This window comes from Vombatus ursinus, unplaced genomic scaffold (assembly GCF_900497805.2).
Source record: "Vombatus ursinus unplaced genomic scaffold, bare-nosed wombat genome assembly UNPS02014910.1, whole genome shotgun sequence".
Classification (NCBI taxonomy): domain Eukaryota; kingdom Metazoa; phylum Chordata; class Mammalia; order Diprotodontia; family Vombatidae; genus Vombatus; species Vombatus ursinus.
The window spans coordinates 350369-376678 of record NW_020954688.1 but is presented as its reverse complement, the minus strand read 5'-3'; the positions used below and the strand labels follow the sequence as shown (position 1 = coordinate 376678).

Sequence of the window (26310 nt, the reverse complement as noted above, 5' to 3'; positions counted from 1 at the left end):
TTGGTGATAAAAATTTTAAGAGTTACGAGGGTCATCTTCCCATGTAGAGATGTAAATGGTTTAGCTGTGCTGAATCCGTTATGTTTTCTTTTCACTTTTTACCTGTTTATGCTTCTCTTGGGTTTTGATATTGGAGGTCAAATATTTGGTTTAGTTCTGGTCTTCTCCTTATGAAGGCTTGAAATCCTTCTATTTCATTGAGTGACCATTTTTTTCCCCTTGAAGTATTGTGCTTAATTTTGCCGTGTAAGTTGCTTCATTGTAGTCCTAGCTCCTTTGCCCTCTGGAATATCATGTTTTATGAACTCCAATCCTTTGAGGTTGCAGCTGCCAGGTCCTGTGTGATCCTGATTGTGGCTCCCCAATATTTGCATTGTTTCTTTCTGGCCACTTGTAGTATTTTTCCTTGACGTGATAGTTCTGAAATTTGGCTATAATGTTACTTGGGGTTTTTATTTTGGGATCTCTTTTCTGAAGTGATTGGTGGATTCTTTCAATACCTATTTTTCCCTCTGGTTCCAGGACACCAGGGCAGTTTTTCTTAATAATTTCTTGAAAGATGCTGTCCAGGTCCTCCTTTCGATTATGGTTTTCAAGTAGTCCAATGATTCTGATATTATTTCTCCTGGATCTATTTTATAGGTCAGTTGTTTTTCCCATAAGGTATTTTATATTTTCTTCCATTTTTTTTCATTCTTTTGAATTTGTTTGATTGATTCATGATGTCTCATAGTCATTAGCTTCTACTTGCTCATTTCTAACTTTTAAGGTATTGTTTCCCATTTGGCTAATTCTACTTTTTAAGCAGTTTCCCAAGCTGTTGACTTCTTAAAAATAATTCTCTTGAATCACTCTCATTTCTTTTCCCAGTTTTTCTTTTATCTCTGTTACATGATTTTTAAACTTCTTTTTGAGCTCTTCCATGAAATCTTGAGACCACTTCCCATTTTTCTTTGGGGTTTTACCCATAGGTGTTTTGCATTATTGTCTTCTTCTGAGTTTATGTTTTGATTTTCCTTGTCACCAAAATAACTTTCTGGTCAAATTCTTTTTTTGTTGTTGTTTTCTGCTCATCCTTTTTTTTTTTGCCTTTTTCTTTTCTTTCAAATTTGAGCTCTGCTCCTAGGTTGGAAGGGGCACTGTTTATGGATTCTTAGGCTAGTGGCTGCAGGCCCTGGCTGTTTATTTGGTGCTGCACTGATGTTGCCCTGAAGCCCATGGGGGACCCTCATGTCTGGTGCTGGACTGCAGGATGGGGTCGGGGTTGGCTGGCACTACTGGAGGCTATCAGATTTTGGAAACTTACCTGGTTCTGAGCTGGGGTCCTAGTGTGATTTCTGGCATGTGCTGAGGCCTGATGGAGTGTTTCTGTGTGTGTTTTCCAGTGGCTACACTGAAGCACTTGTGGTCAGGCATCTGGAGGATGCCTTTTTGCCTGGGGTTATGATGAAGTTTGGCAGTGCCTGTGCTGGCTGGCAGCTGCCTATTTGCTTAGGCACTCATACAATTGGTGTTTACCTGTTTGGCCCAGGCTCTGGATGATTCCTGTTTGCCTTGGGGCTTCGCTGAAGCATGTGGTGGTTCTTGGAGCTGGGGTCTGCCAGTTCCCCTGGCTATGTTAAAGCATGTGGGGCTCCTGGTGTTGATGTTTGCCTGCTTCTCACTAGGGATCAGGATCTCCTCCTGGTTTGCTGAGGTGGTACTTACTGTTGGCTAGCTGGGACACTTCCCATCCTAAACTGTGCTCCCCTTTCACCCAAGTGAGATGGACCTTTCTTGCTGATCCTCCAAGGTTCTTGGGCTGAAGGATTGCTTCACTCAGTCTTTTTGCTAGTTCTGTTGTTCCAGAATTTGCTTTGAGTCTTCTTAGCCATTTAGATAACAAAGTCAAGTCCTCAGATTGGAGAAAACTTAAAGTAACTGTAATTATTTTATCCAAGTTTAAGAAGGTTGACTAATGGTCTAACAATAATAGCAACAGCAAGTTTGTGTCAGTCTGGGACTTGATCTAGTGCTCTGTCCATTGCAGGACACTGTATTTATTAACCGATGTATATATTAATATATATTAAAATAAAAATAAATTAATTAAATTAATTAAAAATAATTATTAAAATTAAGCTGATGCAAAGGCATTATAGAAAAGATTGTAGTGAGTTATTTATCTCCACCAAGAAAAGAATAATATCCTCTAGCTTCATTGAGCCTTTCCAGTCAAATATAAAGTACTGATTCTGAATGTTAAAAGTTTTCATAGCCAGAGGAGATAAATGGAATGCTGTGGAGGTCTTTAAAAATAAACAGAATTGATTTCTCAATGGTATGACTTAATTTGGCATTTGTCTAGGGGGCAGGGAAAGAAACATATGAAAGAAACACATTTCTCAAATTTCCAAATGTCCCTGTCCCTTTACGCTCATTGGATCACAACCCTCCTTTATTCAAAATAAGGGAGGGACCAGTACAATCAGGTTGGTAAGAAATAGCAGCTGCTATCAGACAAGCCAGGCACTGGGTGTGTTGATGTTAGGTAAAGCGACAGCCATGGCTACAGGTTTTCCTGTAGAGAGACTGAAGGAAGAAGCAAAATGTCCAATCTGCCTGGATTTCTTACAGGATCCAGTCAGTGTGGACTGTGGCCACAGTTTCTGCCTCCAGTGCATCACTGAATTCTGTGAGAAATCAAACAGTTCTCAAGGGAGTGTCTACTCCTGCCCCCAGTGCCGGAGTCAATTTCATCAGAATAGCTTCCGTCCCAATAGACAACTGGCCAGCATGGTGGAGAACATCAAGCAGTTGGGCTTAAGCTCCAGTACAAAGAAAACCTGGTTATGCGAGATTCATAAAGAGGAGTTGAACCACTTTTGTGAAGAAGACCAAATACCATTGTGTTGGATCTGTGACACTTCCCCAGAGCACAGAACCCACAAGACCATTCCTCTAGAGGAAGCGACCAGAAGCTATAAGGTAAGAAATATATCCTTCTCCCTAAGACATGAATAGGGTTGGAGAGAAGAATTCAATTCAATATAACAACATTTTTTGAGCCCTTGGTTAGTGAAAAGCATAGTTTTGTGCACCAAAGGAGGTCTTAAAAAATTTAGATATGACACCTCTTGCCCTCATTGATCTTACAGTGTACTAGTAGTGTAAGATTATTAATACAATACTGCAAAAATGTTTTAGAAAGGTAGAAAACAAAATGCTATGTGAGATGCAAAGGTGAATTTGTTACTCTTAGGGGATGTAAAGGAAAGCTTACTGAATTTGACGGCATTTAATTTGTCTTTAAAGGATGGGGTAAGAATTTGACAAGGGAGGTGAAGGAAGATACTCCAGGTACAAGGGAAAGCAAAGTGGAGACCAAGGCAGGAAATCAAAGGACAAGTTCTAGGGTCAAAGAAAATTCTAAAGGAGTTGGAGGACAAAGTATATGTGCTGTTACTATGAGTTAGGAAAGGATTTCCTAAAAATAAAATTCAGCATTTTTGAAGTGGTTTATAGTTCAAATGAATAGATTTCTTCTAGATATAGGTTTCAGTGTAACCCTAACATAACTTTTGGTGAGGGTAATTAACTTTTTTCTAGTCACATCTGAAAACCAAGGGAAGTAGAGAGATCACTATGTGACCTCTTGATAATATCACACACAAAGATTACAAATTGGTTTTCCTCACAACAAGGCTATGAGATAGATCACAGTTCATATCCATAATTTATAGATGATGAAACAGATTCAACGAACTTAAATGATTCAAACCTAGGCATCTGAATGTGTACACTACCATGCTGCCTCTCCATAGGACAGACCTTGATTTAACTTCCAAACTTGTTTGTCAACCTATCTCCTGAATATATACTATAGTTAGGCATTTGGTTCTTGCCTGGAATCCACATCTCTTATTTGCACTCATTCTTTTTTTTTCTTCCTCTTTTCTTTTTGTTCTTGATCCCATTCTTTCCCATCTTCAGGAACTTGCCCCTTCATTCATCTCTCTAGCCATAATTTTCAACTTTTCCTTATTCATTGGCTTGTTTCCTCCTGCCTACAAACATGCCCAGAACCACCCTCTGCATATTTATAAAGAAGAAATAAAAATGCTTCACTTGACATTACCAACCCCTCAAGCTATCATCTCATATCCCTCCTCCCTTTTAATCAAACTTCTAGGGGATAAAGATACTGTTCACTCATTGCCTTCACATTTTCACTTCTCACTTATTTCTCAAGCCCTTTCACTCTGTCTTAAATTCCACTATTCCACTAAAACAGTTTTCTCCAAGATGACCAATGATTTCTTCATTCCTAAAGACAGTGATATTTTTTTAAGCTCTCATTCTTCTTGATCTCTCTGCAACATCTTATACTTTTTTTTAGGCAATTGGGGTTAAGTGACTTGCCCAGGGTCACACAGCTAGTAAGTGACAAGTGTTTGGTCTGAGGCCGGATTTGAACTCATGTCCTCCTGACTTCAGGGCAGGTGCCCTACCCACTGCGCCACCTAGCTGCCCCAACATCTTACACTTTTGATCAATCCCTCTTACAAATGCTCTTACGTGCTTGGGTTTTTGTGATATTGTTTTGTCATGATTTTCTTCCTATATGTTGGACCTTTCCTTCTCAATATGCTCTGAAGACGTATCATCCATGTCCCACCCATTGTGCATAAAATCACCTCAACACTGTACCTCTTCTCCTTCTATTTCTATCTCCTGAGCTCCTCAACATCTATCTCTAGATGTTCCACAGGTATCTGAAACTCAGTGTGTCTAAAACAAAATTAATTATTTTCCCCCTTTAGCCCACTTCTCCTTGTAACTTTTTTTTTCATTGAGGACATCACTATTTTTCACATATTTGCAATCTAGAAGTTTTCCTTGATATGTTATTCTCTCATCATCCCTCCCCCATCCCCATATCCCATCAGTTGCCAAATATTGACAATTCTATCTCCTCAACATCTCTCACAACTTTCCTCTTCTCTCTACTCAAACCACAATCACCCTGGTCCAGGCCTATATCACCTTCTGCCTTTGTTGTTGTTGTTCAATCATGTCTGACTCTTTGTGACCCCATGGACTGAGGTCATGCCAGACCCTTCTTTCCTCCACCATCTCCCAAAGTCTGTCCAAGCTTATGTTCATTGCTTCCATGACACTATCTATCCATCTTATCTTCTGCCATCTTCTTCTCCCTTAGTCTTCATGCTTTCCTAACATCAGAATCTTTTCAAATGAATCCTGTCTTCTTTTAAGGAAGGGTTAAAGGGGGAAGATAATGAATTCTATTTTAACACACTGAGTTTTAGATACCTATGGAACATCTACAGATAGATATTTGGGAGCCAAGGAGATAGATGAATAGTCTGAATGAATATCTTTAAGTATTGACTGATTTGATCTCCTTGATGTCCAAGGGACTCTCAAAAGTCTTCTCCAGTAGCATAAATTGAAAGTTAACAGTTCCGTGGTACTCAACTCTCCTTATAGTCCAGCTCTCACAGCATACATTGCTACTGGAAAAACCATAGCTTTGACTACAGACTTTTGTTGGCAAGGTGATGGCTCTGCTTTTTAGTATGTTATGTAGATTTCCCATAGCTTTCTTTCCAAGGAGCAAGGATGCACATTTTTGCATGAAACATTCCCTTGATATCTCTAATTTTCTTGAAGACATCTCTTATCTTGTAGTAGCCATCTGCAGTGACCTTTGAGCCCAAGAAAAAAAAATCTGGCACAACTTCCATTTCTTCTCTATTTGCCAGGAAGTGATGGGATCACTTGTTGTGATCTTAGTTCTGTTTTTTTTAATGTGAACCTTCAAGCCAACTTTTACACTCTCTTCTTTTATCCTTATCAAGAGTCTTCTTAATCCTTCTTCATTTTCTACCATCAGAGTGGTATCATCTGCATATCTGAGACTGTTGATATTTCTCCTGGCAACCTTAATTCTGATTTTTGATTCACCCATCCTGGCATTTTGCACGATGCACTCTGCATATAAGTTAAATAAATAAGGTAACAATATGTAGACTTGTCACATTCCTTTTCCAAACTTTAAGTTGTTCCATATTTGGTTCTAACTGTTGCTTCTTGACCTTCATTCAGATTCCTCAGGAGCCAAGAAAGATGATCTGATACTCCTAACTCTTTGAGGACTTGCCACATTTTGTTGTGATTCCCACAGTCAAAGGCTTTATTACGGTCAATGAAACAGAAGTAGATTTTTCTTCCTTCTATAACTCCCCCGCTTTCTCCATTATCCAGCAAATGTTGTCAGTTTGGTCTCTAGTTCCCCTGCCTTTTTGAAAACCAAACTGCTCTGGTAATACTTGGTTACATATTGCTGAAACCTAGCTTGCAGAATCTGAAGCATAACTTTGCTGGTGTGTGAAATGAGTACAATTATTTGGTAATTTCAACATTTTTTGGCATTGCTCTTCTTTAGAATTGGGACATAAAGTGATCTTTTCTGATTTAGTGGCCACTGTTGAGTTTTTGAAATTTGCTGGCATATTGAGAGCAGAATTTTAACAGCATCATCTTTTAGGACTTTAAATAGCTCAGCTAGAATTTCATCACCTCCATTAACCTTATAATTAGCAATGCTTCCTATGGCTCACTTAAATTTATTCTCCAGGATATCTGGCTCTAAATTAGTAACCACACCATCATGGTTATTGGTGATATTAAAATCTTTCTTGTATAGTTCTTCTATATATCCTTACCACCTCTTCTTAATCTCTTCTGCTTCTGTTAATTCCCTACCATTTTTGTCTTTTATTATGCCCATTTTTGCATGAAACATTCCTTTGATATCTCTAATTTTCTTGAAGAGATCTCTTATCTTTTCCATCCTATTGTCTTCTCCTATTTCTTTACATTTCGCATTTAAGAAACCCTTCTTAACTCTCTTTGCTTTTTTCTGAAATTCTGCATTCAGTTGGCTTTATCTTTCCCTTTCTCTTTTCCCTTTCCCTTTCCTTCTTTCCTCAACTATTTGTAAAGCCTCATCAGATAGCCATTTTGCTTTCTATTTTTCTTTGGAATGTTTTTTGTGGTACAATACTATGTCCATAGTTCTTCAGGCATTCTATGTATCAGATCTAATTCCTTACATCTATTCATCACCACTATTTTATATTCATGAGGGGTGTTACTTAGGCCATACCTATGAGCTCTGATGTTTTCCCTACTTTCTTCAATTTAAGTCTGAATTTTGTAATAAGGAGCTCATGATCTCAGGCACAGTCAGCTACAGGTCTTGTTTTAACTGACTATATAGAGCTTTGCCTGCAAAGTATTTACCCCTTGCCTAAACCATCACGATAGCCTACTACTAGTCTCTTACTTCTCAGATCCATCTTTCTCAGAGAAGCCAGATTGATATTTCTTAGACACATGTCTGACCACATCATTTCTCTATTTAAAAAAGCTTCAGTGTCTCCCATTTTCCCTTAAGAAAAAATTCAGTCCTTGTCTGTTTGGTATTTAAAGGCCTTCTCCATCTGGCTCCAGACTATCCATTTTTTAATTTTTCTTCATACCCTACAATCAAGCCAGATTGGTGTACTTATTCTTGTGTATGATTTTCCAGCTTGCCTTTGTATACAGTTATCCCTCTTTTTAGAATGTTTTCCTTCTTTTCTTCTAGTTCTTCCTCACTTTTGTGTCAAATTTCTAGTACCCAACACAGTAATTGGTACATAGTAGTCAATGCTCATTTATGGACTGATTTTACTATAACCATTTTGATAAAAATCCTTCTAAAATTGGTTACATTTTGTCCCCTCCCTTCTCATATAGGCTTTGAACATCATCTTTTTCTTAGTGACTCAGGATCATCAATATGTACATTTTTTTCACTTGGATATTATATAGTCATGTCCTCAGGATCTATGGAGAATATAAGGCTTTTTTGCATCTACCATAAACAGTCCCAGACTTTTATCTGCTTCTAATAGTTTTTTTTCCATTTTACTTTACTCACGAACTTTCACTTCTTTCTGATCTTAATGTCCAGACTATAGCAGTCTTGTCACCCTCCGTCTTCTTGTCTCTATAATTTGTGATTCTTTGACCTGGAAGATTAGAATTGTGTGTAAAATAAGACCAATATTTTTTCAGTAAAGCTCTAGGAGACTCTTTAAGTAAAGTTCATAAAATTTTGTCTGTTTCCCTGAAGCTATTTTGGTTTCACAGAGAACTTTGTCATTTGTATCCTGGTTCTTGGATGTATTCCAAATGGTTGAGGCCACCCAAATTCTGGCCTCCAGATAAGCAGGGTATTACTGACATTGATAAAACCTATCCCTTATTTCTCTTATAAAAGGGGGCCTGTTAGGTCTCTTCCTGAGAGATAATTTGTTGTAATGAGGGGGAAAAAAAGTCTTGAGCCTAGAGACAAGCAGACCTGGGTTCAAGTTCTATTTCTGATGTTTATTAGCTTAAGGAAGTCATTTTAACCTTTTTCAGCCCCAGTTTCTTCATCTGCAAAATGAAGGTGATATTCATGCTAAATTATCTTTCAGGACTTTTTTGTGAGGAAGATAACTTAAAAACTTTAAAGCAGTCTAGAAGTGCAAGTTATTTCCTTCCTAAATCTATAATTCTATAATTCCTCCCTGTCAGGTAAATTGTAAAGTTGATGCCATTTGTCTTTTCATGCTTCCATCTCTGGCAGCATTATTCCTGTCTGGTTCATCTCACTTTTTGTAGATAGGATCCCCCAAGCTAGTTCTAAAACCCCATCACAAAGGGACTTCCTTATTCTCCATAAGCATGAACTAGAATTACCGATTGTTTCTTATATCTTGAATTGTTCACTTGAATGAAAGAACTTTGACCAGTGTCTTATGGAATTATCTTCACTTTTCATATTTTGTTGAGAAGAGGGAGGGAAAAGAACCATAATGGTGAAAGTTCCTGAAATTTCTGCTTAGGATCTAGTATCCCGGGAACTTGCCAATTACTCCTTAAGGAGAATGTCCTGTCTCAGAGATATTCATGGTAACTATATTGAATAGTCAATAATAAAAATTTGAACTTTATTTTGGTGGTGATAGCCACTTATTTGAGCCACTTTTAAGCAAACATGGCCAGATACTTATATATGAAAATTTATTCTGCAAATATCACTAAGTAAAGATTGGAAAACAGGAAGTATAGAGATGGAAAACCTGTTAGGAGACTATTGTAATAGTTAAGGTGGATTGAATATGGGGCAGCAAGGAAAAGAGAGTGAATAGGTCAAATGTGAGAGATGTTGTAGGGCTTGATTAATCCTGCAGGGCAGGATTAAAAGGGCTTGATAATTAATTAGATGAATTAAATGATAGGGAAGTAAGAACTAAAAAATAGCCCTCACTCCTCTTTCTTAAAAAAAAAATTCCCAAACACCATAGATGTAAAATGCTATTTCCACTTTTAAACATGTTTTCTTTATCAGTTAGCTTTGCTTAATTTTTTTAACTGCTATGAAAGGTTCAGTAGTACTAAGAAAGGGATGGAGAGGGGAATGTAGAGGGTATCAGGAGGAAATAACTCTCCTCTCTTCTCTAATTTCTATATTCTCTAACACATATTTACCACTTTATTGTGTATTGTCTTGTTTTCTAGTTGTTTCTTGTGTGTATGCTTCATCCCCCCAAATAAACTATAAACTCCTTGTGGGAATACTTATATCTTTGTAGGGATTATGCTCTATATTTACCTTACCTGTCCATAATGTTGAAGGATTGGATCTATACTCTAAATATTCTTGCTCAGTCAAAAAAAAAAAAAAAGAAGACTAAGGGCTCAGATTCTTATAATATAGCCAAGAGATCACTAATATTCAGATTCCTTAAGAGTCTGCCCAATATGACGAAACCTTGTCTTTGGCTGAAAAAAAGGCTAAGATAGAAAATAATAATAATAATAATAATAATAATTCAAATTTACATAATATTTTCTATTTTAACAAAGCATTTTCTCACAACAACCCTCTGAGCAAATTACCAACCTCAGCTTACAGATGATGAAAACTGAGGTTTCAAGTTGTTAGAAAATGAGGAAACTGAGGGAAAGAGAGTAATTAGGAATGACTGAACTAATGTGGTAGAGGTCCTCATCACCTCATGCCACTATTGCAATAAGCTGTTGGATGGTATGCCTGTAACAGTCTCTCCCTACTCCAGTCCAGATTTAGCTGTCAAATGACTTTCTTAAAGTGCAGGTCTGACCATGTCACCTCAACAAACTCTAGTGTCTCCCTGTCACCACTAGGATAAATGTAAAATCCTTTGTTTGGCATTCAAAATCATTCATAGTCTGGTTTTCCCTAACTTTCCAATTTTACACACCCACGTGTGCTCTTTGATCTACCAACACTGGATTCCTTTATATCCCTGTTACAAAACACTCCATCTCCCAAATCTGAGCAATTTTCCCTTCTCTCCCCCACGCCTGGAATGTTCTTCCTCCTCATCTCCAACTTCTGGATTCCTTGATTTTCATCAAGTTCCGGAAAAAATCCCATTTCCTATAGGAAGCTTTTCCCAATCTTTCAATTATAATTCTAGGGCCTTTTCTTCTGTTGATTATTTCCTCTTTATCCTGTATAGAACTTGTTTGTATGCAGTTGTTTGCATACTATTTCCCCTATCACATTGTGAGCTCAAGGGCAGAGACTGTTCTGGCTTTCCTTGTATCCCCAATAATAAGCACAGTGTATGGCACATAGCAGGCATGTAACAAATTTTTATTGATGGATTGATTGACACTTTCCTATATAGAAGATGTGTTTGCTTATTTATTATTTTCATATCAATTCATATATCTCTTTCAAACCCTCCATGATTCCTCAGGGGCTGTGCTTTGGAACCATTTCTTGACTTAGAATTTCAACCTGGTCCCTGGGCATTGCCAAGGGAGCTACCAGCTGATTTTCTACTATAGGTAAAGGTCCAGTTGGCTTTAGAACATGTGAAGGAAGAGATGGAAGAAGTGTTGAACCAGGAAACCAATGTGGGGAAAAAAATAGTCATTTGGAAGGTAAGAGGAATTCTACATTTGAGTCCTTTTCAGAGAGTCTTGTTAAGGGTGTGAGCAGGAATTTTAATATCCTGTCATAATGGTGTGGCCCGCATTGGTACCCATGGGGGTTATTTTAGAAGAAAGGGAGTATTTTATTTTTGTCTTTGTTTCCTATTGCCTAGCATAATGCTTAGTACATAATGCTTAATTAATGCTGAACTGTTGAAATTGATGAGATTCATCATGACATAGCAGAAAGAGCAAGAATTTTGGAATCACAGGAGCTGGTTCTAATACTGTTTCTGCCATTTTGTGCAATACTTAACAAGTCATTTAATTTTTCTGAGCCTCAATTTCTTTATCAATAGAATGAGGAGTTTGGACTAAATGACCTCTGAAATCCCTTCTCGTTCTAAATCTGTAGTCTTGTGAAGATGAGGCCCAGAGAGTTTAAGTGACTTGGCCAAGGTTACAAAGCCACTAAGTACCCCAATCCAACCAGCATCCTTCCCAACAGGAAGTCATCACTCAATGCATGAAAGTCTCTTCCAACATCATGAAAAAATTTATAATATTGAATGTGAAAACATGAGTAGATGGAATGGTGAAAAGTCATATTTGTCATTTTTTTTGCCCAGGCTAACTCATCCCTAAAATATCCAAGTCACATAGGAGTGATATTCAGGTTTCTCTGCCTTTCAAAAATATCCATTCTCAATCTCCTCTTATCACCTTTTACAAAATCAATGTATCTGATTTAGAAAGTTCTTCTTGCCTTCATGCTATAGTTTATATTCTTCTTTTCTTGTTCTCTTCTCATTAGAGATGGAGATCATATGATACCTCTTATGATATCTTGTTTCAAAATTGAAGACTCTAATATAATACCATACCATAGCCTTTTCTTACTCAAGTTGACAAAGATTAGCTCCTTTACTCTCTCCTCTCATTTCAGTTGGGTTTATCTTTTTATTATCTCTGTGGTTGTGCTTGGAGTATATTCACTCTTGTCCATATCTTTGAACACACAGTAATTGCTTACCCTCTATCATTTTTGTTCCTACAGGAAAAGGTGGAGCTATGGAGACAGCGATTCATGTTGGAGTTTCAGAAACAGCATGGATTTCTGGCTCTGGAGGAGCAGCAGCAGCTACGGAGATTAGAAGAGGAGGAGAGAGTGACCATACAAAAACTGAGGGAGAGCAAGGCCAAACTGGCTAAGCAGAGCCAAACCCTGAAAAATTTAACTGTGGATTTGGAGAAATGTAGTCAGTGCACAGCTTGGGACCTACAGGAGGTGAATTCTAGAGAGAGCTAGAGGGATGACTAGGACAATGAAATATGCATATAGAACCATAGGGCTAAACAGAACAAAGATATAATTATATTATCTATTCTTTATAAAGTGTTGAGTCATATTTTACTCCCCCAACCTCATGAAAAAGTTGTAGCTCTTAACATGCACACTTCAGTGACTGACACCCAGTCAATCGGTAAAATACACCAAGAAATTCTAAGCCTGGAAGGGATTTTCATTCAATAACCCTCTCACTTTCTAGATGAAGAAATTGAGGTCCAGAAGGAAAAGTAACTTGTCTATGGTCACTTAGCCAATTAAGGGCAGAGCCAGGAATAGAAACCAGGTGTACTAGCTACTAATTCAGTGACATTCCTACTATATTACAGTGTCTACCAAAACATCACACCCAGATATCAATAATCCCCATTTTATATCAGATAAATGCATTCTGCCATAGGGTCTCATCATCCATTTCACTGTTAGTACTCCTTGATCTGAAGTTCTTCATGACTAGTCTAATTTTCTTATTTTACAACTTAAACCTGCTTATTTTTTCCACATTGGACTAGAATATCTGCAGTAGTGGTTGTGTGGTGAGGATGTAAAACAGAGGGGCATAATTTCCAGCCTCATGGAGCTTGTGATCTGGATCAGCAAATAAGATATGGAGCAAAGAGTAGAAATGAAGTAATTGCAGCTGTGGGCACAGTCCTAAGTAAGGAGAACAAAGAGGAAGGGAGCATGAATCAGAGGCTGTTTTCAATCCCACTGTAAATATTCCCAAATCTCAGTACTTAGCCAATCATTAAGTGATGATGGGCATGTCACCATGACAACACAACCAGTAATATCAATGACCTAGTCTTAGCTAGCTCGCTACGTGTGTCACTGTAGTCTCATTAACCTCTACCACTCTTATGTCTGTCACTTGATCTGTTCTGGACCAAAGAGCTGGCCTGGTAGGATACATTAGCCACAACTTGTATAGGTGAGGACTCTTTTCAATCCTTGTCTTCCTTGAACCACTTTTGATCCTATTAACCATTTTCCTCCTCTCCTTTAGTTTCACTATCTTTATCCTCCTCCTACCTCCCCTATCATCTAATTCTCTGTCTGAAAGGACTCCCTAGTCCTTTCTCAAATGCCCTTAAGATTTGTGTTTCCCAAGATGTATTCCTTGGCTGTCTTCTTTCTCTACAGACTACTTGTTCACTCCCAGGATTTCAATGATCTCTGTGCAGATGATTTCCAAATCTTTATTGCCGGACTCCATCTCTAAGTGTTCAAAAGATTTCTTCACCTTGTTGTCCCACCAGTACCTTAAATTCCAGAAGTCCAAAAAAGAATTAATTATCTTCCCCCAAGATATGAGAATCCTTTTTATTTCAATATTATCAATCACACATGTTTAAAACCTTGGGACTTCATTTCATACTTTATCAAGAAACCTGAGATTATACTTTGTGAACTCTTTTTTCTCTCTAATTCAAATTCTCTCTACTTTATCCCCCATTTTCTTTTCATTTCCTCTGATTTCTGAGGAAGAATTGGTCCTTATCCTTGCTAATGCCTACCTACACTTGTTCTCTTGATCCCATCCCTGCTTATAATCTCCAGGGACATTAAACTTCAATTATGCTTTGTATCTATTTCTTATTTTCTCTTTATCCAATGCCACCCTATTAACCTCCTGATCTCACCCATTCCTTAAAATAAAAACCTTCACATGACTCTGCCAACTTCTCAAGCTATCATCAAATATCTCTCCTTCTAATATATATATCTCAAAATATCTCTCCACTACCCAATCTCCTAGAAAAACACTATCTAAGTTCATTGACTCTACTTCCTCATATCTCATTTACATTACAACTCCTTGCAATCTGGCTTCTGACTTCACCATTCAACTGAAACAGCTCCCTCCAAGATTGTCCATCATTTATTTTCCCCAAAATATGTTTTATGATATCCTTTCTTTATAAAAATCACCTAAATTACTTACCAGTATCCCTTCACTTGCACTTTCCCAAAGAGTCATCCATTATAACAAAGAATTGTTTTTAAAGAAAGGAAAAAAGGAAAAAATCTGCAAAACTTAACAATACATAAAAAAACATAAAATATATGCAACATATACTACAACTGTGGGCCTCTAACCTCTGAAAAGGAGAAAGGTAGGACTTTTTATATCTCTCCTTTGGGGATACACATTTTCTTTATAATTTTTAACATTCATTCTCTATTGTTTTGTGGAAATCATTTCTTAATTACTAAATCCAATGGCCTTGTCTCATTTCTTATTCTTCTTGATCTCTTTGCAGTGTCTGACACTGGTAATCACCTCCTCTTCATAAACACTTTTTCTTGTTTGGGTTCTTATAACAACATTGGTCTCCTGGTCTGCTACTAGATGTCTGACCACTGAAATCTTTTCAGTCTCTTTTTCTTAATTATCATTTACATCTCAAGTCCATACATTAACATCCCTAAAGATTCTGTCCTGGGTTTTCTTCTTTCATTATACTATCTTCACCAGGTGAACTCATAGGTCCAACTATCATCCCTGTGCAGGTGATTCCCAAATCTATATAATTCAGCTCTCTCCTTGGAAGTTGACTACAAAGTTAACCTCAGCACCTCACAATCTTTCTCATCCCCCACATTTTATCATTTGCCATGTCTTATATGTTCAATTTCCATAACATCTCTTTCATCTTTCCCCTTTTTTTCATTCACACAGTCACCATACTAATTCAGATCCTTATCACCTTTTTCTTAGACTATTGCAGCAGGCTCCTAATTGGTCTTTCTGCATCCAGTTTCTCCCTTATTCAATCCATTGTTTATAACTTCAAAATTGTTATTTCTGAAGTATAGATCCAACTATATCACTCTCTTGCTCAAAAACTTTTAGTGGTTTCCTATTATCTCTAGAATAAAATACAAACTCTTTTGTTAGATATTTAACCCCTTTCATAATCTGACCTCAGATTCTTTTCCCAGATTTATCACACCCTACTCTTTCTTTTGCAATCTTTAGTCTTGCTAAACAGGCCTACTTTCTGTTCTCCATATGTGTCATTTTATTTCCTATCTCTGTGCCTTTGCACAAACTTCCTCCAAATCTGGAATGTTTTCTCTCTTTACCTCCTTTTCTTGTAACCTGTAGCTCCATTAAAGGCTTAGCTCAAATGCTACCTCCATCAAGAGGCATTTCCTGATGCTCCTAGATATTAATGCTCTCACTGTCTCCCAAGACTGCTTTGAATCTGCTTTGTTTCCATTTTGTACTTAGTTGTGTGTGTGTGTGTGTGTGTGTGTGTGTGTGTGTGTGTGTGTGTGTAGCATACCCTTAGAAAAATGTAAGCACTTTGAGGGCAGGAAATATTTCATTTTTGTCATCATATTCCAGGACCCTTATCATAGTGCCTAATACATGTTCAGTAAAACCTTCTTGAGTTGAATTGAATTGCATATAGACAGATAAAATTCAAGCAAGAATATGATAGGAACAAAAGAGAAATTAAGTTTGAGGAAAATTCATAGAGGGAAAGCTTACTTTCAGCTCACTGGAGAGTGTTATTGTTACTCCTAAAAGAAGGAACTTATGTTCCTTCTACCAGCTATTGAGTCTTCTGTACCTAAAATAAGTCAGGGAGTCTGAGTTTAAAGTGGAATACTTTGCCTTTGGTCTTACCACAATCATAAAGCTGATTCCAAAAAACAACTATACATTTTTGCTCTAGAAAGATTTACTTAACAAAAGTCATGATTATATAAACTATAGTAGAATGCTTAGCTGATGAACATACATACCTATATCATAAATTATTTCTGCATGATGAAAATACTGTCCTTAGCAATAATATTAATGTATATGGCACAAAATAATTCCTATCAAGATTAAAATTGAGATCCAGTGATCAAAACTCAAGAATCCCTGCCTATTACTTCTAGTCAAACCAAGTTACATGATTCTAGTCAAATTGCCTTCTCAGCTCTGCCTCTTAGAAGTGATGAGATGCCAACTGACATTCTTTCACCTCCTCAATGATAGAAAATTCCAAAGGAATCATATCTTTGAATAAAGGTGCTGCTGCCCATATTCATACTCAATTCATTTGGGCACTACCTCTACTGACTGGTATGTTCTTCTGCTGTAACCTTATTCATTCAGCCAGAGAGTACCATCTGCCAATTATAACATTATTAAGTATGTGAAGAACAAAGGACACAACTGTAAACTATCAGTTTTGAATTATGATATTTCTATGGAGATATCCTGTAATAAGGGATCAAGTAAATTAGCAGCCAACAGATACTCAAGAATCTGTATCATGGGAGAGAGAAATACTTTCGGAGACAGCTAGAATTGTCTTATTTGCAAAAGAATGGACTTTTTGAATTATTCAAGAGTAAATTTAGATTGCAGGAAGGTCTCACAAATGTTCAATGAGAAATTGATAGATGTTATAACATCTATTCTTTCACATGGCTTGGAAGAATCTAGTAAAAAGAACACTAATATTATATTCCAAAGACCTGAGTTTGGGTTCTAGTTTTGACATTTACTAGCTATGTGATTGGGCAGCAAGGTGACATAGTAGATAGAGTGCCAGTTCTGGAGTCAGGAAGACCTAAGTTCAAATCTGGCCTCAGACACTTGTTAGTGATGCAACCCTGTGCAAGTCACCTAATCCTATTTGTCTCAATTTCTTCATCTGTAAAATTAGCTAGAGAAGGAAATGGCAAACCACTCCCAAGAAAACCCCAAATGGGGTCACAAAGAGACAATATGACTGAACAGCAACAAAGCTCTCTGTGTGTGTGCCTCACTTTCCTCAACTGTCAATGGATATAATAATATGTTTGTAAAATGCCACATAAATGTAGATGATAATGGTGTTGATTGAGGTGGCTACCGAGTTGAGTCTTAAAGAAAGGAAAAGACTTCAATGAGCAGAAATATGCTGAGAGTACATTCCAGTTCCTGGGGCATGTGCCATTGTGAATCCATGGAGACAGGAGAGAACAAAATAGAGAAATAAGACTATTTTAGTTTACTGAACTATAGAGTACATAAAAAGGAGTAATGTCAAATAAGGCTAGAAGGTTGCATTAAAATCAGATTATAAAAGGCCTTAAATTTCTATTTAATTCTATAAATGATACAGAACCTTTGAAACTTTTGAGCAGGAGACTGATGTTGTTAGACCTATGAATATTTATCAATAGCTTGACCCAGTCTAGATCTCTGATGTTCCCGGCTTAAGTTGCCTCTTATAGTTGTGGCCCTTAGGAAGTCATCCATTCTTCTAATGGCTGCTTAGAGAAGTGCCATCCTTCCCCTCTTCCCCAGAAGCTATGTGCACCGATCTAGTATCATAGGAAGTTGCCTGAACTTTTGCCCAGAGGAAGGCTAGCACTATTCCAGTGTAATGGAGCTGGTTCACAGATCATGGAAGGACAAAAGGGAATAAGAAATTGGAATATCTCCTGTGCATAAAAATTCATAGAAATAACTTTTATAGCCTCCCTTGTTTTTATGCATCAGGATCTCACCTTCAGGAAAATGTGAAAGCTTTTAAGATAGACTTAACCCTATTTCTCTTTCTGCAACACAATTGATAGGTTTTCCTTTCATTACCCTTTGTCTTCCTTTCCTCTCCAGAATGTTAAAGACGTCTTGAGAAGGTAAGTCCTTGTTCTGCTTTTGTTCAGAGTACTTGAGGGTTAGATGATATATAGATGAATCTGGAAGGAGATAGTGAGAATGTGGGAGAGGAGATTGCACTGATCTATGAAAAGTCAGAAGAGTCATGAGAAACTGTTTCTTTTTAGGGCTGAGAATGTAAAATTCCAGGAGCCAGAACTCATTTCCATAGACCTGAAGACAATGTGTTGTGTCCCTGGAATGATGATGATGTTCAAGAGGTTCCAAGGTATATTGTAGCTTCGTGAGGGTGGAGGTCCTGGATTTTGAAGTTATCCAAGGTTACCATCATCTGCTTGGAATTTTGTAAAGTCAACTCTCATGTAGCAAAATTGGGACAGATTATTTAAACTAGAGACATGTTTGAACTGTAGAATATAATCAAAGAAAGACTGTTGTAATGATCCTATGTATATTCAAGTGGTAACCACAGGACTTCACAGCAACAAGTAGAGGAAAAGAAAAAGAAGTCTGCCAAATCAGTATGTTGTAGTGGAAAGAACATTGGACTTGAGTAAGGAGACTTTGGTTCTGTGGAGTTTGAGCTCTGCTGCTAAATAACTATATAACTGTGGGCAATTCACTTCACCATTCTAGACCTTTGTTATCTGTTTTGGAAAATATATGGACCAGAAAGATGGTCACTCTACTATTCTATAAATCAATAATAATTGATGTTTGAATTAGCCAGTCAATCAATTTACAAACAGATATAATATTGTAAGTTCATTGATTTAGAGATAAAAGAAACTTTAGAAATTACCTAATCTAACCTTTTCATTTTATAAAAAACTAAATCTAAGGGAAGATACATCTTGACCAGTGGCATTTAGTTAGTGGCAGAATTGGGGCAATATCCCAGCTATTCCAATTTACTTACTGGTTAGTGTTTTTTCACATGATTAAATTTTTTGGTAGTTGGAAGGGACCTCAGTAACCATCTCATGCAATGCCTACATGAAAAGAATCCAGACTAGGATACACCTAGTAATCATCTAGCCTCTGCTTTAGGATCACCAATGAAGAGGAACTCATCACTTCTCTAAGCAGTCCATTATACTTTGGGACAGCTCTAATTATCAATAAATTTTTCATATCAAGCCTAAATTTGCCTCTTTGTAATTCCACCAATTGTTCCTGGTTTTGTCCTCTGTGACCGTACAGGATAAGTCTAGTCCTTCTTCCACAAGAGACTCCTTCAAATACTTGAAGACAGCTCTCATGTAACCCTGAGACATATCTTTTCCAAGCTAAACATACTTAATTCCTTCAACTGATCCTCATATAACATGGACTCAAGATCTTGTACCATTCTCTCCATTCCATATGAATGCTCTCAAGCTTATCAGTGTTCTTTAAATGATGTCATACAGAACTGAACACAGGACTCTAGGTCTGGTGAGGGCACATTACAATAGGTCTATTAACTTCCTATTGTTTGCTGGAAGCTATTGTCATTCTTACTGCAGTCCAAGCTTGCATTGGCTTTTTTGTCTTCCATATAACACTGATTATTCATATTGAGCTTTTAGTTCATGAACACCCTCCCTCCCCCAGATCTTTTATAGAATAGTATCTGGCTATCCCTATTGTATTTGTGAAGTTGATTTTCTAGACTCACAGGCAAGGCTCGTTTAACCTCATTGGAATTTCATCTTTCTGGATTCAGCTAGCGAGATAATCTATGGCACCACACCACAATTTAGAGCATGACAGTTGCCCTAGCTTGCATTTTGGATCCTGACTCTGTGATCCAATGTATAGATATATTCCTTCTAGGTCTGCATTACCTGCAAGTTTGATAAGTATGTCATTTACACCTTAACCACAGTGACAATAAACTATTAATATCTACGCTTTGAGTCCAGCCATTCAACCAGCTCTAAATCCATCTGATTGTATTATTGTCTAATCCATATCTCTCCATCTTCTGAATAAGAATATTATGACAGTTAATAAAGCATGGGATATAATCTAAGAAAACTACATCTTCAGCATCCTCATTATCTATTAGTATAGCAATCCTCTCTAAAACAAAAATGAGGTTAGTTGGGGATGACTTGTTTTTAATAAAGTCAAACTACCTCTTTGAGATCACCATTTCCCTTTCTAGAGATTTGCCAAACATCTTTTCAATGATGCATTCTAGATTTTTCCAAAGAATTGAAGCTAAGCTCACTGGCTCATGATTTGCAGACTCTTTTTCTCTCTTCTCTTTTGAAATTTGAGAGAACATTTACCATTTTCAAAGCTTGTGGCACCTCTCCCAGCTTTCAACTATGTGCCAATGCTGAGCAATAACATCTGCCCATTCTTTTAGCACCAGCAGTCACAGTTCATCTGGGCCAGGAGACTTAAATTCATCAAAAGCAGCTAGATTCTCTATTACTGTCTGCTTCATTTTGTTGGATATGAACTCCCTGCTCAACATTTTTTGTTCTGTTATTTCCAGTGTAATGGTCACTCTCCTTTGTTCTACATCATTACTATATCATGTTTTAGTTTTTTTATTTTAACAAAATGTACCCATTCAGAGTCATATTCTAGTCATGGATTTAATTCTACCAAGTCTCCAGAATACCTTGGAAATTAAACTTGCCCCTCCTTTTGATTAAAATACAATACTTCTACCTCCCCTTGTTGTTGTTCAATCATGTCTGACTCTGTGACCCCATTTGGGGTTTTCTTGGCAAAGATCCTAGAATGATTTGCCGTTTTCTTCTCCAGCTCATTTGGCAGATGAAGAAACTGGGACAAACAGGGTTAAGAGTCTTTCCAAAGGTCACACAGCTAGCAAGCATCTGAGGCCAGGTTTTAGCTCATGTCTTCCTAACCCCAGACCCTGTTCTCTATCCACTGTACCACCTATCTCACAGATAGGTGACCCAGTGGATACAGTGTTGGGGGGGGAGCTGGAGTCAGGAAGACTCATCTTCATGAGTTCAAATCAGACCATAGACACTAGCTATGTGACCGTGGGAAAGTCACTTAACCTCGTTTGCCTCAGTTTCCTTATATATCTAATGAGGTGAAGAAGGAAATGGCAAACCACTCCAGTATCTTTACCAAGAAAACCCCAAATGGGGTCACAAAGAGTCCAACATGACTGAACAACAAGTCACCTAGAGCTCACCATGCTCATACTATTCCAAAAGAGTGGCAAGGTGGAGTTAATATGGTGGAGTAGCAGGAAGATAGCTCTGTTTCCCCTTCCACAATTCCTTGAAAGAGAACTAGAAAATGTACTAGATCAAATCTGGATGGGGAAAGAAAAATCACAGTGAGTAATTTTTTTTTCAGCCCAGGTCAGCATAGAGAGATAGATAAAGAGGTATAAAGACACTGGGGAATGGTCTGGCCTGGACCATGATGTGCTATAAATAAATAGAATATACAGAAGAAAGCTATGAGCCAGAGCAACAGGAGGTCCCAAACCCACACAAGGGCACCATGTCCTTGCATAGGGAGTAAGAACAGCTTTATAAGTAAACAGTAAGGCAGCATTGTTGTTAACCACCCAATCTGAGTGACAGATTCTAAGCAGATTGAGGACACCAGCACCTAGGGGTGGCATTAAAAGGGTAAATAGTGGTCAAGGGCCCTATCCTATGCACTAAACAAAGAAGTTCAGAAGCAATAAGAAGCAGAACAGGATTTCACTTCCAGTGTCTAGCTTAATCTGAAGCCTGTGAAGGAATAACTAGGGCAGAAAGATACTGGCTGAGTCCAGCAGAAGTCTACTGTTGCTCAGACCAAGGGGCCATCCATCATACTTTTCCTTCCAACTGATCAATTTGGAAGCATTGAAAATTTGTACAGGTTCCTAGCTTGAGCTGTCTCTGACATCCTAAAACAATACAATACTCAATAACCTAAGAAAATAGCAAAAGAATTAGCCATGAACTACTAGATTTGAACTTAGGTTTTCTTGACTCCAAGCCCAGTACTATTTATCCACTGTGCTACCTAAGTTGCCCTGACTGAAATGAGAGTTATGGAAGAAAGAATTAGAAAAGGAATTAATGACTTGGCTCAAGAGGTCAAACCTTACCCAATCTACAAACTCCCTGAAACTTAGACTGGACCAAATAGAAGCTGATGATATGAGACAAGAAGAAATGTTTTACATTGTCAAATATTTTCCATGGTAAAAAGACTACTTAAAAAGAAAAAGTAAGGTGTGTCATGACAAAACAACTGATCTTGAAAATAGATTGAAGAGTAAAAAAAATTGTCATTGGACTACTTGAAAGCCACAACTAAGAAAAAAAAAAGCTTAAACATCACATTTGAAGAATTCTTTTAAAAACTGCCAAAATTTCTTAAAACCAGAAGGCAAAGTAGAAATAGAATTTACCAGTCACCTCTCTAAGAAACCCCAAGATTAAAACTTTCAGGAACATTATACCCCAAATCCTACACTTCTATGTCAAAGAAAAAATAATGCAAATAGACTGAAAGAAAGAATTCAAGCACCAAAGAACCACAATCAGAATCACACATAACTTAGCAGCCACCACTACGAAAGAACAAAGGGTTTGGAATATAATATTCCAGAAGGCAAAAGATTTTAGGCTTGTAGCCAGGAATAGTTTACCAAGCAAAACTAATATATAACTAAATATAATTATATGGGGGGAGGGTATAGAGTAGGGAGTAGACTTTTAATGAAATAGAACACTTCCAAACATTCCTGGTTAAAAGACCAGAAATTTAAAAGTTTGAACACAGGCATTTAAAAAAACATAAAAAGGTAAAGGTGAACAAATAATCTTAAGTAACTAAGCAAGGATAAACTGCTAACACTCTAATATCAGTAGCTGTTTCCCCTCTGAACTCTATCACCATCAAGGATCATGATGGGAGACCAATTAGAAAGGCCTTGTAATTGCTCTGATATGTCTTGATGATCTTGAAAGAAGAATGAAAAGGAAGGGAAAGAGTAAGTGTGGAGAGGGAAAGGAAAGGAAGGTTTAAAAAATTATCTTACATAATCAGGATACAGGAGGAAGGTAAGGGGAAGGAGAAAGGAAGAAACAGCTGACACTTGAACCTCACTCTCATCTGAACTGGGCAAAGGAGGGAAGAATACACAGATACAGACACAGACACAGACACCCACAATTAGATACAGAAATACATTTCATTCAACAGGAAAATAAGAAGAGAGGAGAAAGGGGAATGTGAGGGACTGTAGATTAAAGGAGAGATGAGTCTCAAGGAAAATAAACTCTAAATAAGGATGTACAAAAAGATAACTCTTTTGAGAGTGTCAAGGAATAGGAATCTGAAGGAGTGCACATGAACTAGAGAATGACTAAACAAGTTATGGTACAGAAATGTGATGTAATATTATGAAGCTATAAGAAATTGGTGAAGGGAATGTTTTCAGAGAAACCTGGGAAAACTGATGAACTGATGCAGAGTGAAGTGAAAAGGAACCAGGAGAACAATTTATACAATAACAACAAAATTGCAAAAACAAACAAATTTGGAAGACTTAAGAACTCTGATCACAGAAATGACAATTCCAGATGTCTAAGGATGAAACATGTTACTCACCTCCTGATAGGCAAAGGACTTAAACTGAAGAATATGATATATGCATGCATACATGATAATGTGTATATGCATGTAATATATTCATACATGAATATATGCACATAACTTGCACACAATACACATGTATACATGTATTTCTGTGTATATACTTGTGCACACATGTCACTATGTGCATGTATGGGCATGTACTCATTCCGACAAGTATATGTATATATACTTCGTTTTGCACATGGCCAATGTAGAAATTTGTTTTGCTTGACTCTAGATGTTTATAAATTGATTTTTGTTTTCCTTTCATTCTCCACTTAGGAAAGAGTGGGGGGAAGGCAGTTTTTTTGTTGATCGAAAAAAATCTAATTTAAAAAATGTTTTTTAAAAATTAAAAATTACACAATTCTGAAAAGTTGGCTTATTCAAATCAGTATGCAATTGGATGGTCAACTGTATTTTTTTTTTTAGTGTTGTGCAGATACAAGTGCTGGTTGGTCAATTGATTCTTTTACTTTCCAACTAATTTTTCTGACACCAGCTAAGTGCAGCCAAATAGCTCCAAGGTATTCTGACAAGGTTTTGCCAAAAAGTAATCAACATTAACTTCTAACAATAATAATTCCAATGAGAACTTTCATTATTTCTATGCAAATGGATATGTGCTACTAAAATAGACGTGTAGTAGGTACTCAATAAAATTTTTGTTGAATTGACTTGGGGGGAAGCCAAGAGAACAATTTATACAGCAATAACAATATTGTATAGACAAACAAATTTGAAAAACTTAGGAACTCTAATCAGAGTAGTGACCAGCCATGATTCTAGATGACTGATGATGAAATGTATTACCCATTTCCTGATAGACAAAGGACTTAAATTGCAGAACACAAGATGTGTATGTACATATGATAACATGTGCATACATATATAATATATTCATACATTTTTCAAATATTTGAGTGTTAAAGGAAGCTAAACATCTCACTATGATTATATTTGATTAGAGGTTAGTACAGCAGACTGTATTTTTATAGTTTATAGGTGAATTTCAGTTTATCATTCACCAAGTAATAATAGTATCACAGATTTCTTTCTGGAAGATCATCTAGCTCAACCCCTCATTTTTTATTTTACCAATGAGGAAACTGAAGTTCAGAGAGATTGTTAAATGACAAATTTTAAATTAACTGGGTCTAAATTAATGAAGTCTTACTGCACATTTTTATTAGAAACATCAGCTTATAAGAGAATTAGAATATTTCCACAGAAACATAATTATTGATCAGAAACATCATTAAAGGAATGTAGGTGGAGTGAAAGGATAGAGGAAAGCAGAGATGTCCATGGTAACATCAGGACTTCTGGGGAGGGGAAAAGGGTTATAATTAGGAGTCCAATGGATCTAGCATGTGTCAAGTGACCTGTGGAGTAAACTTCATCTTTTGCATTTTTTCCTGTATGATGAGAAAAGGGAGAAATAAAGACACTCAGCCCTCTTGCCCCTGCATCCTGTGGTTAGGTCCAATCTATTTTGGGAAAAGGTGTCCCATTCTATCTCTTCTATATTTTTTCCCACAGTTAATGTGAGGTTGGATCCTGCCACAGCTCACCCCAGCCTTCACCTGACTGAGGATCAACAGAGCATTTGGGATGGAAATGTATGGCAGGAAGTTCCCAACAATGCAGAGCGATTTGACACATGGCCTTGTGTCCTGGGTATGGAGAGTTTCACCTCAGGAAAACATTACTGGGTAGTGACTATGGGAGATAAGACAGAGTGGGGGTTGGGAGTTTGCCTGGATACAGCTCCACGAAAGGGGGAGGCCGCACCATCCCCTGAAAATGGAATCTGGGCACTGTGGCTGCTGGAAGGGAAGGATTACATGGTTCTTGCATCCCCATCAGTTCCGATCCTCCAAGAGAAACGGCCAGAAGGAATTGGAGTTTTCTTAGACTGTGAAGCTGGGGAAGTGTCCTTTTACAACATCACAGAAGAAAGGCACATCTATACATTCACCCAAGTGTCATCAGGGACCATCCGGCCCTATTTCTTCATTTGTGACTCAGCTCCTTTGACCCTAACAGCAGTGATAGAAAGGAAGAATTAGATTGTTTTCCCTCAGGAGTCCCTTTAGTATATGTTCTGCCTCCAAGAATGCCACTTAAATCATCATAGAGAAAAACTACTCTCCCCAGATTTTCTTCATGGTAATGGAAGAAGAAAGCTAGGTTCTAGTGCTAGGGAAGATTTTGTGAAGTCAGGCGGTCTCTCCCCCTGACATCATGAGAAAGATTACCTAAGCTAGCTTCATATTAAAAAATTTAATTTCCTAGATTCTTCCCACTAAGAAAGAAAGATAAATTTGAAATCTCTGGATTGAGAAAGCACTTTGTTTCACTTTTATAAATAGAAGTTATTTAGCTGTGTGATTGACTTACTGATATTTCCTTTAAAAACTTGTTGAATAAGAAAAATCACCCTCTTTTTGAGTTGTCCAAAAGTTATTTACTCTAGATGTGTATCCATTAATTTATTTGTCATTAAAAGATTACTTTGACTAAAGGAGAGGACTTACAACTTTCAATAGGTTTCCAATTCTTTGTGAAATTGATATCCAAATAGCTGTTGTTGTTTGTTCTTCATTCTCAAAGACCTCCCATCAGGGAGGTGAGGCCATGACATGCATGTGAATTGGATTTAAGTAAGTGAAAGGTATGCAAAGTTGCC

General features: G+C 37.3%; 1 protein-coding gene across 1 annotated transcript; it reads left to right on the top strand.

Annotated features, from left to right (window-relative positions):
• The first annotated feature begins 2523 nt into the window (after window positions 1-2523).
• TRIM58 (tripartite motif containing 58) lies at window positions 2524-25690 on the top strand. Its single transcript, XM_027843504.1, has 6 exons — window positions 2524-2967; window positions 10939-11034; window positions 12083-12313; window positions 17988-18010; window positions 18158-18258; window positions 25161-25690. Exons 1-6 carry the CDS (start codon window positions 2524-2526, stop codon window positions 25688-25690), a joined length of 1425 nt encoding a protein of 474 aa, XP_027699305.1.
• Window positions 25691-26310: the final 620 nt, after the last annotated feature.

Bases quoted from the DNA above. Each gene is read 5' to 3' on its own strand.
- TRIM58 (XM_027843504.1), top strand. From the start codon at position 2,524: ATGTTAGGTAAAGCGACAGCCATGGCTACAGGTTTTCCTGTAGAGAGA. The intron at 11,035-12,082 runs GTAAGAGGAATT...TTGTTCCTACAG, and splicing joins AAAAAATAGTCATTTGGAAG to GAAAAGGTGGAGCTATGGAG. The intron at 18,011-18,157 runs GTAAGTCCTTGT...GTTTCTTTTTAG, and splicing joins GTTAAAGACGTCTTGAGAAG to GGCTGAGAATGTAAAATTCC.